Source organism: Lygodium microphyllum, chromosome 25, assembly GCF_053477565.2.
Source record: "Lygodium microphyllum isolate KBCC chromosome 25, Lygodium_microphyllum_v1.1.10, whole genome shotgun sequence".
NCBI lineage: Eukaryota > Viridiplantae > Streptophyta > Polypodiopsida > Schizaeales > Lygodiaceae > Lygodium > Lygodium microphyllum.
Window position 1 is genome coordinate 59,328,308 of NC_141159.1, and position 14,447 is coordinate 59,342,754.

At 45.3% G+C, this 14,447-nt stretch overlaps 1 protein-coding gene across 1 annotated transcript in view; it reads right to left on the reverse strand.

The window, feature by feature from the left end:
- Positions 1 to 991: 991 nt before the first annotated feature.
- LOC148014269 (putative sphingolipid transporter spinster homolog 2) overlaps positions 992 to 14,447 on the reverse strand; it is a 66,931-nt gene continuing 53,475 nt past the window's right edge. Inside the window, exons 10-15 of the mRNA XM_087666130.1 lie at positions 11,522 to 11,598; positions 10,445 to 10,558; positions 10,230 to 10,349; positions 9,521 to 9,649; positions 1,696 to 1,774; positions 992 to 1,602 (exon numbers count right to left, since the gene is read on the reverse strand). Coding sequence (XP_087522256.1) covers positions 1,520 to 1,602; positions 1,696 to 1,774; positions 9,521 to 9,649; positions 10,230 to 10,349; positions 10,445 to 10,558; positions 11,522 to 11,598 — 602 coding nt within the window. The 3' untranslated portion in view covers positions 992 to 1,519. The remainder of the gene's footprint in view (positions 1,603 to 1,695; positions 1,775 to 9,520; positions 9,650 to 10,229; positions 10,350 to 10,444; positions 10,559 to 11,521; positions 11,599 to 14,447) is intronic.

Here is a 14,447-nt window from a genome sequence, read left to right on the forward strand (position 1 = left end):
ACTTCTGCAACTACTGCCCAACCTTTCAATAGCCACATGAAGAAGTGTTTTCACATGCAAGCTACCTGCACTCTTAGCCCATCCTGATAGCCCTATTTCAATATCATTAGTACTCATCATCCCTCCAAAATCCGGTGTGTAGGTGGTTGTGTTTTCTTCGTTCAAGCCCCGGACACTACCACATTTGACAATCCAACCACCTGTCCTCTTGTCTTCAACCCTGTGCATCAATTTTCTTATCCGATTTTAGGAGTTTGTTGCACTTGGGATTTATTCTTGGAGGATGACAAACTCTGTCTCAACATGCTCCACGAGACTAGCTGCTGTACTCTCTCTGCAAACCTTGGCATATTTTCAGAGTCTACCAAAGCATGGCCAATGAAGCAAACATCCACACTGATTGATTTATAAATTTACTTATTTGTACACTCAAAGCCATTCACTTTGCACCTGCATTTTCATACATGGTATCGAGATAATTATCTCCTAGATGTATAGCACTTGACTTCGAACGATTGACCCAAATTGAGTGTGAGGTTCCCTAAGCTGTAGGTCTAGTGTTTTCATTTTCTTTGAGGACTGACATGGTAAGGATTATATTATCCCCTGAAATGTTTAATCAACAGAGAGGACTATGTTACGTATGTATTATATGTTGAAATGGCCCATCCTAGAGCCGTACGAGAGCCGTATTGGGGCCACTATGATAAGCTGGGGGTGCTCCCTTCGTTTACATTGATAAGATTGTTGATTTCAAACACAATTCGAAAACCAAGAGCACAAGATCGGCAATTCCATCGATGGTAATTAAATTGTTCTTTTCTATAGCGCCATCTTGATTCCTTGCAAGCCTTTACGGATCAGAACCTCGAGATAAGAGTCATAATTAAACTTGATGGCCAATTCTGTTGGTGGTAATTAAATTGTTCTTACTGCAGTGCCATCTTGATTCCTTGCAAGCCTATACAGAGCGGGACCTCATGATGAGTCATAGCACATCCAACTCCATAGACTTTAATGCACCCCAATTCACATATTACAGTAGATAATGGAGTGTGATCTTCTTATGTAGTACCTTGGAGCCAGTTTCTCTAGACCCAAGAGATCTACTCATGCTAGATTCACAGACGCACAATTTCAGTAGTTTCAACTGAAAAGGCATGTCTGTAACATTGCATATTGTAGAACATCTGTCCAGAAAAAATACAGGATTCAAATGATGACCATAATGTGCAAATGGAAGCTGATAATCCACAGTAAAAGTACAACAAAGAACCATCAGTGTGATAGTTAAGCTGCAGCTTTGCAGACACAGAGAAGGCTCTCTCCTTTGCTTTTGGTTGGTCTGATATATACATGTGTAGTATAATGTTCAGTCTGATATATATACGTGTAGTATAATGATATAGAAGGCATCATGATCTACTGTACAAGTCAATTTCGTCATGTTATCATACAATTGACCAAATTTAAACCTGCATTTACATGAAACTGCACAGGGTCAAGATCTCTTGCAGTGTTAACACTCCGAAATTAAAGCTTCTTTCAAGGGTGTTGCCTCCATAACAACATCTTCAGATTCAGGCTTTGGAATCAGGATTCCTGCAAAAAAGTGCTAGCTTAACACAGTCCTAAGTGCTAACATCCATTAGGTGCAGGCAAAAGAGACTAGGTGATTCGAAATTATATCTTTACCTAGAGACCAGATTGCTGCTGCCAAAAAGAAGACTGCAGTCAGTATCAATGTAGTAGCACGCCAATCATTTAAGTAGTCCTGCAAAGAGTACAGGGTCCTGTTAGCAAGGAGTAAAGACTTTTTGACTTTTGTAGGGATCAACACAGTTACACAATTAAATAAATAAGATCCAATACAGAACACTGTGCCCTAACCATTGGAGACGCTCTTAACCTGCAACTACATGTGTACCTACATCAAAACATGCTGACCTATTTGTGTCTATTTCGAAGGGTTGCTAAACTAAAGGATAAGTTGTAAACTAGTGTTATTTTATATTAATACTTCTTGTGGGTTCTTAACCCATTTGGGTTTTCCAAAGCACTAATATAAAAGGAAATGACAAGATCCAACCACAAAAAAGGGGTGGATGTGTGTGTGTATTTATCACACATTTCTTTCTCATTACGATTTTATTATTTATTACTGTGCAGAAAACCTCAAATGGCATGAAAACCCACCGTGAAGTACAATGAAAAGGTAGTTAGAAGGAAAAATACAAAGGTCTCATAGTTCTTTATTGTCAAACAAGTGTCAATTTAATAGCTGCAACAGTTGGCAAAGACTAAAAAGTGCTCAACGGCAAGCACTCCCATCTGATGAGCATTCAAATTCTCGTGCATGCATGCACACACGTAATGTGTGTGTGTGTGTGTGTGTGTGTGTGTGTGTAACCACCTCAAATAAAAATTAAATAAAGGGAAGGTAGGAGGTGGTCTAAGTCCAAAGGAAACCTTGCACTATCATTTGGCTTGCCTATATGGTAGTGGAATGGTTTATGCAGGGTTTCTAATTTTAAAGTTTGAATTCACAACAGTTCAAAACCTTGAATTGTGAGATATGCCTCAAAGGCATCTCTCTCTCTCTCTCTCTCTCTCTCTCTCTCTCTCTCTCTCTCTCGTAAAAGGTAATTGTATTAATTACGGAAAAAAGGTACAAGATTACACGATTACAAGAGACACGAGGGCCCTAGGCCAACGTGTGGGAAATCCCTATACTAATGCACTAAAAAGGTTACACCAATCATGGCAACGAACCAGAGGCAATTGCCATATGCCAGGGATGCAAATCCTCCGGAGGGAGCAAGTCGGAGTGCCGGATGAGATCTAGCTGCCAATGCAAGAGCCCTTTAAGCCTGGCAATATGTCTCGGTACATTAGAGGCCGAATCAAAGAGAAAAGCATTGCGCGTGGTCCAAATGTGCCAGCATCCCTAGTATCTGAAAAAGAGAAATAAGATCTTCATATGTAACTGTGGCGGTGTGGGGTACTTTGGGTGCACAAAAACCCAATCGAAAGGAGTTAGTGAGGACCCCACCACTGCGCGCCAGATTTGCGACAAGAGTGACCAGATATTCTTGGCGAGCGGGCAAGAAAGAAAATGATGTCGGGCCGATTCCGCCGTAGTGGTACAGAAGAAACAATTGACATTCGAGATTCAACGCTTGGAAAGGGCCGAGGCAAGAGGAAGACCACCAATCATTACCCGCCAAAGAAAGACCTTGCATTTGAAAGATGCCTTATTCAGCCAGCCCTCCATCAGCGTTGCCTGCCACCATGACAGCGATTTCCGCAGTCCCCAAACAGTATTAGCTTTCACACCCAGCCATTGGTGATCTTGAATGAGAAGATGATACACCTGATTAGTAGAGGCCTTTTCCAAACTCAACCGGCCTGCAAGGTCCCAGTCCTGCCAAGGACGATCCACAGCCAGGGCAGGAAAGGGTTGCCTGCCCTGAAGCTCCGACAAAAGCTTTCCCCATAAATCACGGTATCCGTGCAGGATCCTGAAAAGTCTCCTAGCAGTCCAAAACAATGCGAGGACATTGCGAGTGGCAAGGGTAGCATCCGCAATCGAAGTCACACCTAAAGGGGCCATGCGGTTAAATCTCGGTCTGAGCTGATGTTTATCTTCCCATGAAAGTAATCTCGATACTGCCAACAATTCCAGCTGAAAGGAGTTAGTCTGCAAGCGGTCCCCTACTGGATGCCAACGGGCCTTTTGGAGCACCACTTTCCAAGAGCCGACCAAGTGCAGTAACAAAGAGGAAGAGGGACTGGAAAATCGAGAGTCAGCATTAAGGACATGCCACCAGGAGGCCCGAAGCCGTGTGTTACCATGGCGTAGCCTGCTGTCCTCAAGAAAATAACGGGCTATGATGGTCCACGGGTGATGATCCACACACATGGCACGAAAAAGAGACCAACGAAGAGCCAGCATAAGAGTTTCTGCATCCAAAAGAGCTCCACCACCCATGCGTTTAGGGGTACATGTATGTGACCATGAAATCCACAAAATGCCTGCCTGCAGTGAATCCTTCTTCCATAGCATGAAACGAATGGGATGAGTGAGATCCTTCAAAGTAGTAGGCGTCCACAGCAGCAATGGCAAGAAATACATTAGCATTGGTAGCATAATTGTCTGAGCCACTTTGAGGCGGACATGGAATGGCCATGCTTGCGACTTCCAATACATAAAACTTCGCCGCCAGTTTTTGTGAAATCCACTCCAGTAGGTCCTTTGGCCGTACATCCACCCCCAATGGGTATCCAAGATGCCTGACAATGGAGCCATGGGAAACCACCTGGCCCTGCCAGCCTAATGACTGTAAATCAGGCTCCGTGCAACTGAGAATGGCTGACTTAAAGGCATTGATGCGAAGACCAGAGACCTGACCAAAGAGCGTCCAAATATCTAATGCCTTTCGAATATTGTCCCTGTCCGCCCGCAAAATCATAAAGGTGTCATCAGCCAAAGATTGGCTAATGAAGTGCTGCCCCAAAGGAAGAGACAATCCTGCCAGCTGAGCAGAAGCCGCCATTGAGGATAACATTGAAAGGACCGGGTGAGTCGCCAGGGCAAAGAAGAGAGGACTCAAAGGGCAACCCTGTCTGACCGAGCGTGCAAGGACAAATGGCTCTGTAACCCCACCATTGAGCATAACTCTTGAAGAAGCCGCAGCACTAATGGTGTAGATCAATCGAGATATCCGGGTACCAAAGCCCATAGCAGACATGAGATCTGCAATGAAAGACCAGTCCACATAGTCAAACGCCTTTTCCAAGTCCAATTGAATCAATACCACTTCCTGACTGGAGTGCCGCGCATAGTCAATAGCCATTTGCACATTTAAGATATTATGCAAAATGTTGCGGCCCTTAATGAAACCATATTGGAGAGGATGCACAATAGCTGGAAGGTGCTTGTGAAGCCGATTCGCCAGCACTTTGGAGAAGATTTTATACATCGAGCCCATCAAAGAAATTGGTCTCCAGTGTGGTAACTTTGACGGCGAAGGGACCTTTGGAATCAGTTTGATAAGGCATTCTTTCCATGAGGAATGCATGACCCCTGTTTCCCAAACCTGCTGAAACATGACCGCCAATGGCTTCACCAATTGCGTGGCCAAGTTCTCAAAGAATTCATTAGTGAGACCATCCCAACCAGGACTTTTATCCTTAGGCAGGTGCAACAAAACATCCATAACCTCCTCCTCGCAAATATCCGCCTCCAAAGTGGCTTGCATATCAAGTGGAACCTACTGGCGGACCAGATGATAGAAGACCGAGCGGACATGCGTAACCTGGCTAGAAGGCAAGGGAGAAGAACCAAGAAGTTCCATAAAATAATTTCTGCACATATTGACAATGGTCTGCGGATCAGTGACCATGCGACCTTCCGAATCTTGGAGTCTAGTCATATTTTCGCGAGCCGGAGAAGCATGCAAGGCGCGAAAGAACTTATGAGACTGGCAGGCACTATCTTGCAATGTGTCAGTCAAGTTATGCAGCTTGGCCTGCTGACAAGATTTCAACTGAAACACTTGAATAAGATGGGCCAAACGCCTCTCCAGTGACAGCAGAAAATCATCATCTGGGGAATCCAGGAGCAAGGAACGGACCAAAGCCAGTAAGTCCTCTGCTGCATGTCGACGTCGGCGACAAAGAGAGGCATGATGAATCCCATACTGCCGAGCAACCCGCTGCACATTAGAGAGCAACCGTGCAAATGAAGCCAAGCCCTCAGAGGCGAAGTCCAATAAGAACCTCTCAATCAATTGCTGCATATAGCCCTAAAAAATTGGATGCTTCAAATAAGAGGAGTTGAAACGTAAAGGGAGCCTATCTAGCAACTGCATCAAAGGTGCAATAGATTGTGCCCGCATCTCAAGCTGGAGGGGGAAATGGTCCGACAACGCATATTGCTGCAAGACCTTCATTTCCAACATCTCGGGAAGAAAATCATCCCCCTGCATGATATACATTCGGTCCAACCGCGACCAAGTAGTTGCATATTGTGCGAAATGAAAAGTAAACCCTGAAAAAGAAGGGTGAAGCCACGACCAAAGATCTTGCTTAAGTACGCGCAAAGCAAAGGAATTCCACACCCAGCTTTCCGGCGTATCCATTACCGAATGCCCTGAAGTGGACTGAGAAGAGTCAACACATATATTGAAATCTCCCATCAAAAACCCCCTTCGGCCAAGTGACATGGAGCCCTGCAAAGTGGACCAAAGATCCCGTCGGGATGCGGGATCATTCGGAGCATAGAGGCCCAGCAACCATAAAATCTCTCCTTTAAATAAGACTTCAATTACCAAAAAGCGGCCCTGCACATCATTTTTAATAAGAACAGGCTGGTATTTCTCATGGACAATCATCAGCACGCCCGAATAGTGCGTAGCATGTGTCCCTGCATAAAACAGACGGAATCCATGACAATCCACAACTTTTCCTGCTTCACCGTGACTTTTGTGCTCAACTGCACACAATACATCCCACTGGTTCTCATGCAAGACAGTCCACATGGCATGTTGCTTATGGCGAGAGCAAATGCCTCGCACATTCCACGTGGCTATCTTCATATATCTGCAAAAAAAGGAAGTCAGGAACGAGGCGCCTGTTGCCTCGATTTCACCTTTTCCGCGAGAGCATCCAGGACACCCTCATCCAGAAAATCAGCCAATATTGCAAACGAATTCTGGCGACCTGCTTTAGAGGCAGAAGGAAAATCCACTGCCGTGGGAGTGGGGCGGGAATAACGCCGATCCCAGGGTGTAATCACATTACCTTTTGTATCAAACGCCAGCTTAGCAGGTGGGCCCTTGGGGCCGTCTATATAGACTTTCCTTGTAGACTAATTACGGGGGGCAAACGGGGCCATAGTACGCACAGCCTGCTGTGAAGTGACCATTTCTTTCCTGCGCATATACGTGCGCACGGAATCCTGTGAAGCATTAGGCCCAGGATCCGCCAAGCCTGCATCCAACTTTTTACATTTTTTCTAACGTGCCTCAATCCAATCAGTGCTACGGGAATCCAAACCCAAGACCTGTTGTTTGCCTTTATCCACGACATTAGGTGGCTGAAGGGCCTCCTGTGTCGGGGCATCAAGCACCATGTCATCCTTAGACAGCACAACCTGCGCATCCTCAGAAGACGGTTGCCTTTCAGGGCATTCGGCCATAAAATGCCCCAATTTACCACATGAAAAGCAGTGTCCTGCAAAGTTGCCCCATTTCAAGCTAAAATGCAAAGGATGCATGCCAGAACAATTGAGGCGAAGCCATGCACGCCTTTTCCTGGCCGTGTCCCATAACATGCATAAACGGTTTCGATTCATAGCCCTGAGGCTTGGGGGAACCAGTACTGTTCCCACAACTGCCATCGCATCCTTCAACAATGGCCAATAGACCGCCGGACAATTTTCCACTTCCACCCACACCGGGCATTCTCGTTGAAGCAGACGCTGGAAGTCGCCCATAGGGCGCCACGGTACAACATGGACCAAGCGGCAATCAAAGAATAATGGCAACTTGGACAAGAGCTCAGCTCGATGTGTTTCCGATTTCAACAGCGCCTCATAAAAGCCGCGAGGTCCAAGGAAGATCTCCTCAACACACTCCCCTTGCAATAAATGGTGCATCCACTGGCGAATATGTGAAAGCACTGGGATCCTGCCAGTGAAGAAAAGTATAACTGCACGGTCATAAAACACCGAGAAGGACCGCAAGACTGATTTTGGGTCCACCGTGGCTTCCAGCACATCATCAGTTCCCGCGTCAGAAAAAGTTTCATTATTATGCTGGACATAATCGCCAAGCAGAGTATTGGCAAAGTCCAGCAAATGCTCCCAGTCAATCTCCTGCGAATCCACAAGATCAGAGGCAACCTACGCATAGGAACGTTCCTGAGGACCCATTGGCTCGTCAGAAGTATGCTTGGAGCGTTTGCCCGCAGGCGGCAGTTCAAAACCCGGAGGCATCTCCTCCATGCACGGCACCATATCCTCCGGCTCCTCTGTATCGGAATCAGGGCCAAGGGCTGCCACCGTCCGGTCTAGAAAATCCATATCTAGGCCAGCCATACTGCTGTCCTCTCTCTCTCTCTCTCTCTCTCTCTCTCTCTCTCTCTCGGTGTCTGTGGAAAGGCAAGGCTGCACTGTCTCCGTGTGCAGGTCGCAGAACCCAGAGGCACAGGCTCAGGCACGAACAGAGGATGCTGCCTCTCGCTGAGAGGAAGAAAAGATCAGTGCGCCCTGCGAGACACTGCCACAAACGAAGTGTTACCTGGGGCGACCACCACGGCAGCTGACTGGCGAGGGCAGCGTCTGACAGGCGAGGGCGGCGTCCGACAGGCGAGGGCGGACAGGTCTGGCAGGCGATGGCGTCTGTCAGGCGAGGGCGTCTGACAGGCGACAGGGCAGGCAGTCGTCGGAGGCAGGCAACAGGACAGACGACGGGGCAGGCGACGGGCGTGTCTGACGGCGAACAGGACCGACGCACAGGCCTGACGGGGAGCAGGGCAGATCCCGGATAGGACGGACAGGCACCGACGACGAGCAGGACCCGCTGGTATGACAAACGACCGCGAGCAGGAGCGATGGCGGGCAGGATCGACAGTCAGCCGATCGACGGCAGGGCAGGACACGCAGGCGGCGTCATCGCGACTCCCTCCAAGCCCCTCTCTCTCTCTCTCTCTCTCTCTCTCGCGCGCGCGCGGTGAAGTCTGCCAAAAAATTTACGAACAGTGGTAAACGCATCCATAACAAGAGCATCTAAATTACTAGCATAGCAATTGTATAACAATTGCCCCAGCGAAAGTCTGAAATGGCTAAGTATTAATAAACTCACGATTCCTTCAAGTTCAAATAGTCCACAAAGCCCAATATCTGATACCATCAAAGAAGAAAGAATACCGAGATACCCTTTAAGACAACCTTCCAAACAGCCAGGAATCTGCCAAATGCTTGAGCTGGAGATTGGGCATGCAATTGTTCAGAAAGGCCACCCAAAAATATCCGAGCTTTTGAGCAATACCGAGCGTGCACGCACACGGACATGGACACGCAGGCATGCAGCACATGGCACATGGGCTCTATGGTATCTACATTGCATGAAACCTCTGGATTTTTCACCAGGCTGATTTCCCTTTACTGGTATACCTCAGATGTTCTCTCTTTCTGCTTCTTGATCTTGGAGGTCTCCCTCAAAATCAGTTAAAACTAGAGATTGATTTTGACTATATGATGTCTCATCTTGCCCTATTCATCATATCATTTTTGAATGAAACAAGCATTCCACAAAAGTAGTGTGCACATGTGCAGCTAAATAATGTGTACATGCAACAGAAGAAAATAGCATAATGTTTGTGGATGCTCATTAATAATTGACATAACATCAGTGAGGTTCTCATTGAGAAATCAACACAACATTAGTGGGATACTAATTTTCACAGAATTTAGGTTGAAACAATGTATGATTCTTTGCCAATTATAGGATTAAACCTGTATAGCCCCCACTAAAGGAGATGATGGCACATCTCCAAAGACATGGAGACACACAGTGGAAACTGCCATTGCAAGTGGTCGCAAGTCTGTTGCAACACTCTGAAGAATCAGGTAGTTCACAGGACCCTGTAACAGATATTCGTCAGTGACTGGGGAAAGACTGAGGTAGGTAAGAAAATAAATATTTAGCAGAACACACATTCACATGCATATATCATCTAAAACGACTACACAAAACTTAGTGCTGTTTTTCTCCTCCAAAAGTGCCCAGATGAGCACTGAATTCCATCCTTATTCAAATGGCTATTTTACACTACAAGTCTCCGAGCAGTAAGTACGTGACATCAATTCCAATAAAAATTGCTACTCGTTTTAAGTTTTCAATCCATCTGAGTTATATGGGAAGTGTGACAGAGAAATAGTAAACCATGTTAAAGTTTCCAGCTAATTGCATGGGACCTGTGACCTAAAGCTTAGTTTTGGCATCAATGTGCTTGTATTTGGGGCTGCATAGGTCCTTGCATGTACCATTCAAGACTTGTATAGCAATCTCCTTGTATTGTGCATCAAAGGCCTACCCAAGGAGTCTGTTTTAAGTACTGACATAAATCGATACTTCTAGATTGACAAAGTTCTGGAGGCCACATAAACTTTGGATAGAGACTGAGAAGCTAAAAAACATTACGGATATGGAACAAACAATTACCTGTGAAGCAAATATAAATAGCTCCCCTATTGCAAAGAGGGGGAGAAACAATCTTAACGTTCCTGATAAAAAAGAGACGAAACAGGCAATAGCTCCCACAAATGTAGTGATAGTAAGAAGCTGCATTCATACACCCAACAAGGTCAAGGCTTGCAGCAGGTACATAGTTTACTGACAACTTGCCAACAAAATCAAGAATAATGACTCATGAGCACCTTGAAGCCATTTGAAATGGTTGATCCAATCTTATCAAGAATGAGACCTCCAGCCACAGTTCCAAAGATGCCACAAACCACAGTCATTCCACCAAAAACCATATCTGCATTTGTCTGATTTCAGATGGAATAAAAGATTAGAAGCCATCTCTGTACAGATGAATTAGAGCGTTAGAAACTTGACTCAGCCCAAAAAACAAAAATTTCCAGGAAATAAGTTTGACTGGTGACTTGTTTTAAATGTCAGTGATTTTATAATTGGAAGGCTCTGATACTGAAGCTGATTTGCTCTTGCTTTTCCTCAATAATCTCTTAGATTGTAAGAAGCCACATTCCTTTGTTCTTACAAAGCTGACAAAATCCAAATGGGTGCAGGTTGATAAAAGTCACAGTTCATGTAAAATATTGTAAAAACCTTTTAGGAATTTCGTTCCTGTCCTCACTGCTATGCCTGCACCCTTTAAAAGCACTCCTACATTATTCACAAATTGGAGGTCTAATGCTTTCTGTGTCCCTTTAAAAGCACATTGACAATCAAAGTGCTATTGTGGCTAAACTGTAAGTTATAATCACAAGGTTGTGGGTTCGTGTCTGGGTGCATCACTTAGTTGGACAACTGTGTTTGCATGGTGTGTTTGTGTCAGCTCAGGCTTGCCCACTTGAATACTTGCTTGATTCTCCTCCTTGGTAAGGTTGCCAACAAGGGCCCTAGTGCAAACAGGCTCTGCTGTTCATTCAGCTCACGAGCTATCCCATCTCACATAGGAACAATCCTGGCATGGCCCTTGCCTGCTCTCTCGGCTAGTATTCAGAGGGGAACACCCCCCCTTGTGGGCTGTGGGTGGTGGTGTGTGCCTTATCTCAAGGAATTAAGAAAGACTTGCCACTCAACTTTTCTATATGCAATTACTACTTTCTCGCAACACACAAGACTAATTGGTTAAATAAACTAACCTTTTTGGCTTACATGAAAGAACCTTTGTGGCTTTAAAGGGCATGTTGATATAACAGTTCTGAGTTGCAAAATCATGTCAAATAAAATGCATAGTCATGTCCATTTCAAACTCACAAACTTACCAAGCTAAAAATAGCATAACCTGCCCTTGGTCCCCAATAAGAATATGCACCAAGCACTGCATTGTATGCTATAGAACCTGCATAACCAGATTGCAATTCAAGTATTAAGATGGAAGTTGTTACATGCATAATTAGAGGAGACTAATGAATCACTAATGTATATGCTCCATTCAATCAACTGGCATTGAAATAGAAAAGAATAGATAACATTAGAGAATACCATATATACAAAAAATGTACAGTGTAAACTTTGATTCCTTGCAAGGGATCAAGTTTGACAATTGGCTGCAGGAATTTCATGGTGACTGCAATGAACATGTGGTCCTCCAGGAAAAATCATCACAACACAGAGAAATCTTATAAATGACACAGAAGAATCAAAATGCTCTTGGTATCTGATTACCATATCAAGGAAATGGTACACCAGTTCAAGTTGAGCCACAACCTGTGACAGACCATGTGCAAAAGAGAAAGTGTGGACTCTTTTCCTCCAGAGAAGGGCAAACATTAAAAGCAGGATTGATTGGAGACAGTAAAAAGAGAAGTGAGAAAGGACTGGATGTAAGCACGTGTAAACACACATGCATGCACACTTTTCCTTTGTAAATTTATATTACAGGCATGAAACCTCAAGGAGGTAAAAAAAACACACATATAATAACATCCAGTAAAAAGTGAAAACACAATTATTATTTATAATTTGATACATGGGCACTCCCAATCTATCATGGAATAAACCCCTACCACAACTAGAACTGCAGGTACAATACTTCTTCATGCACTGGGAGCGATCAACATGCAACCGTAGGAACTCAAATTCCTGAACTCCTGAGGCAACTCTGCTTCAGAAACCTCTTTTTGAGAAGACATGGGGAGATTATGGCTAGCCTCTTCTAAAAGCTATGAATTGGAGTTCTAATTGCTTCATGTCATATTCACCTGTTTCAGCAGCCAAGCTGATTTGGTACCCTTCACAATTACCTACATATCCTAGCACAGTGACTGCAGGCAATTATTCTTGTGCCACATGCACCATCTGATAGCTAACAAATATATGGGCCATCCAAACTGGAGACTGATCACCGTGTTGAAAGAAGACCTGGAACTCTGATATAGCAAATACTGCTGATCAAATCTAACCCTGTAGCCACATGAGAATTATGTGCAAAATTGTACCCATGTTTTGTAACCATATTGAATCACTAGTTCCTTGCAGAGGAAGCTACGAAAATGCTCACATCTAGTAGCACATCCACCACTGTTCCCTCTACACAAAACGTCTAGGTGCATAAGTGGAAGTGCATCCATAAATTTCAGAATGCATGATATATTGCTCTTATCTTCCACCTGTCAAAAGATGACGTACCAGTGAGACAGTAGGGTTTGCGGGGAGGAACACGGAGTGAACTCGGCAAACATGGAGAAGAGAAGAGAAGAGAGAAGAAACTCTGATGAATGGAATGATGAAGTTCCGAATCATGGAGTGAATGCGATACAAGGGAACAAGGGTGCCGTAGCACAAGGAAGATGATGAAGACAGCCACGAACCACAAACCGCAATGTCCTCCTGAAGGGGGAGGCTAGAGAGAAGAGGTGACGGACTGAATGAATCAACCATGAGGAATGAAAGAGAGAGTGGCCTATAAATAGGCATAGTCAGTCTAGGATGGCGCCCCTTTTTGGGGCTGCAAACCCAAAACGCAAAATGCAAAAATGCAAATTGCAGGTGAAGGGTGAAGGGTTTCTCAACACCCCCTCTTAGGCCCAAAAAGGGGAACAAGAGAAGAGTGAGGTGGAGATGCAAGGCTTGTGCAGCAGGTGCCACTTAGAAAGTGTCCCTTATGGGAAAATTGTTCACTTGCCCAAGCGCCCTAGTACAAAGATGACGAAAATATGCAATGCAGAGGAGGAGGAATGTCGGACTTTGTGTGGTGCCGAGTGTTAGCAGTCATGTTTGTCATGCCTTGTCACCTCCTGCCTGTGAGCCTCAGTCTGAGTCAGACGAGGACATTAGGAGCTCTAACATGTCTGTCATGTGTTATGATGGGGGAGGCTAGTCACTCTCGACTGGTTGTCTTAGGATGTGCATTTCTTTTTGGCCTCTTTTAGTGGGCAACCATTGGCTACCTGGCCACTTTTTTGGTCACTGATGTGGGGCGCCCATTTTAGGGCATTTTTAGGATTTACGCCCGTTTTAGGGTTAGGGTTAGGGTTTGTCCTTTTGCCTATTTCTAGGCAGCCCCCCTCCCCACTTGATCACTTATCTTCTTGCAGATTCCGACACTCCTTCTCCCCCTGTGGTGGTGCTGCCATCATCATCAGCTGACGTTGTGGGCTGCGTGCAAGGACTGATCAGTCTCCTACCGCCTTCCCATTTGTATTCAGCATTCATTTCAGTCAGTGCAAATTTCTCTTCCTTATTTTCTGCTTTCTCTCTCTCTCTCTCTCTCTCCGTGTTCGTATTCCCTCTTCCGCAGCGCACTCTCACACCGAGAACCATAAGGATATGCCCGTACTCGATCTCGGGAGGTGGCTCCAAGTTGGCCAAGTGACCAAGGCAAGAAGAAGAGGAGGAAGAAGACGTAGAGGATCCCTTAGATCCAAGATTTCCACCTAAAAGGTAACCTGCAATAAAGAACAGTAGACAGAGCGAACTAGAGAACCAGAAACTCAACCTCGGGAGAGAAGCCACTACCTCTATGCATCCATGCTAGAAGGAATGCAAAGGCCTCATCACCAAGCCGCAGTTGAACCTCCGAGGTTCCGATCTAGGTAGTACTTGAAGATCCTGGGTATCACTAGAAGAGATGACTGGTCGAAGATAGCCACCCCAAGAAAGTAGAGGATGGCTGAAGAATTTCATGTGGAGTAGGTTCCCCCTCTGAGGTGGGAGATGGAGGGGCCCCCACTGAAGTCGAAGAATAAG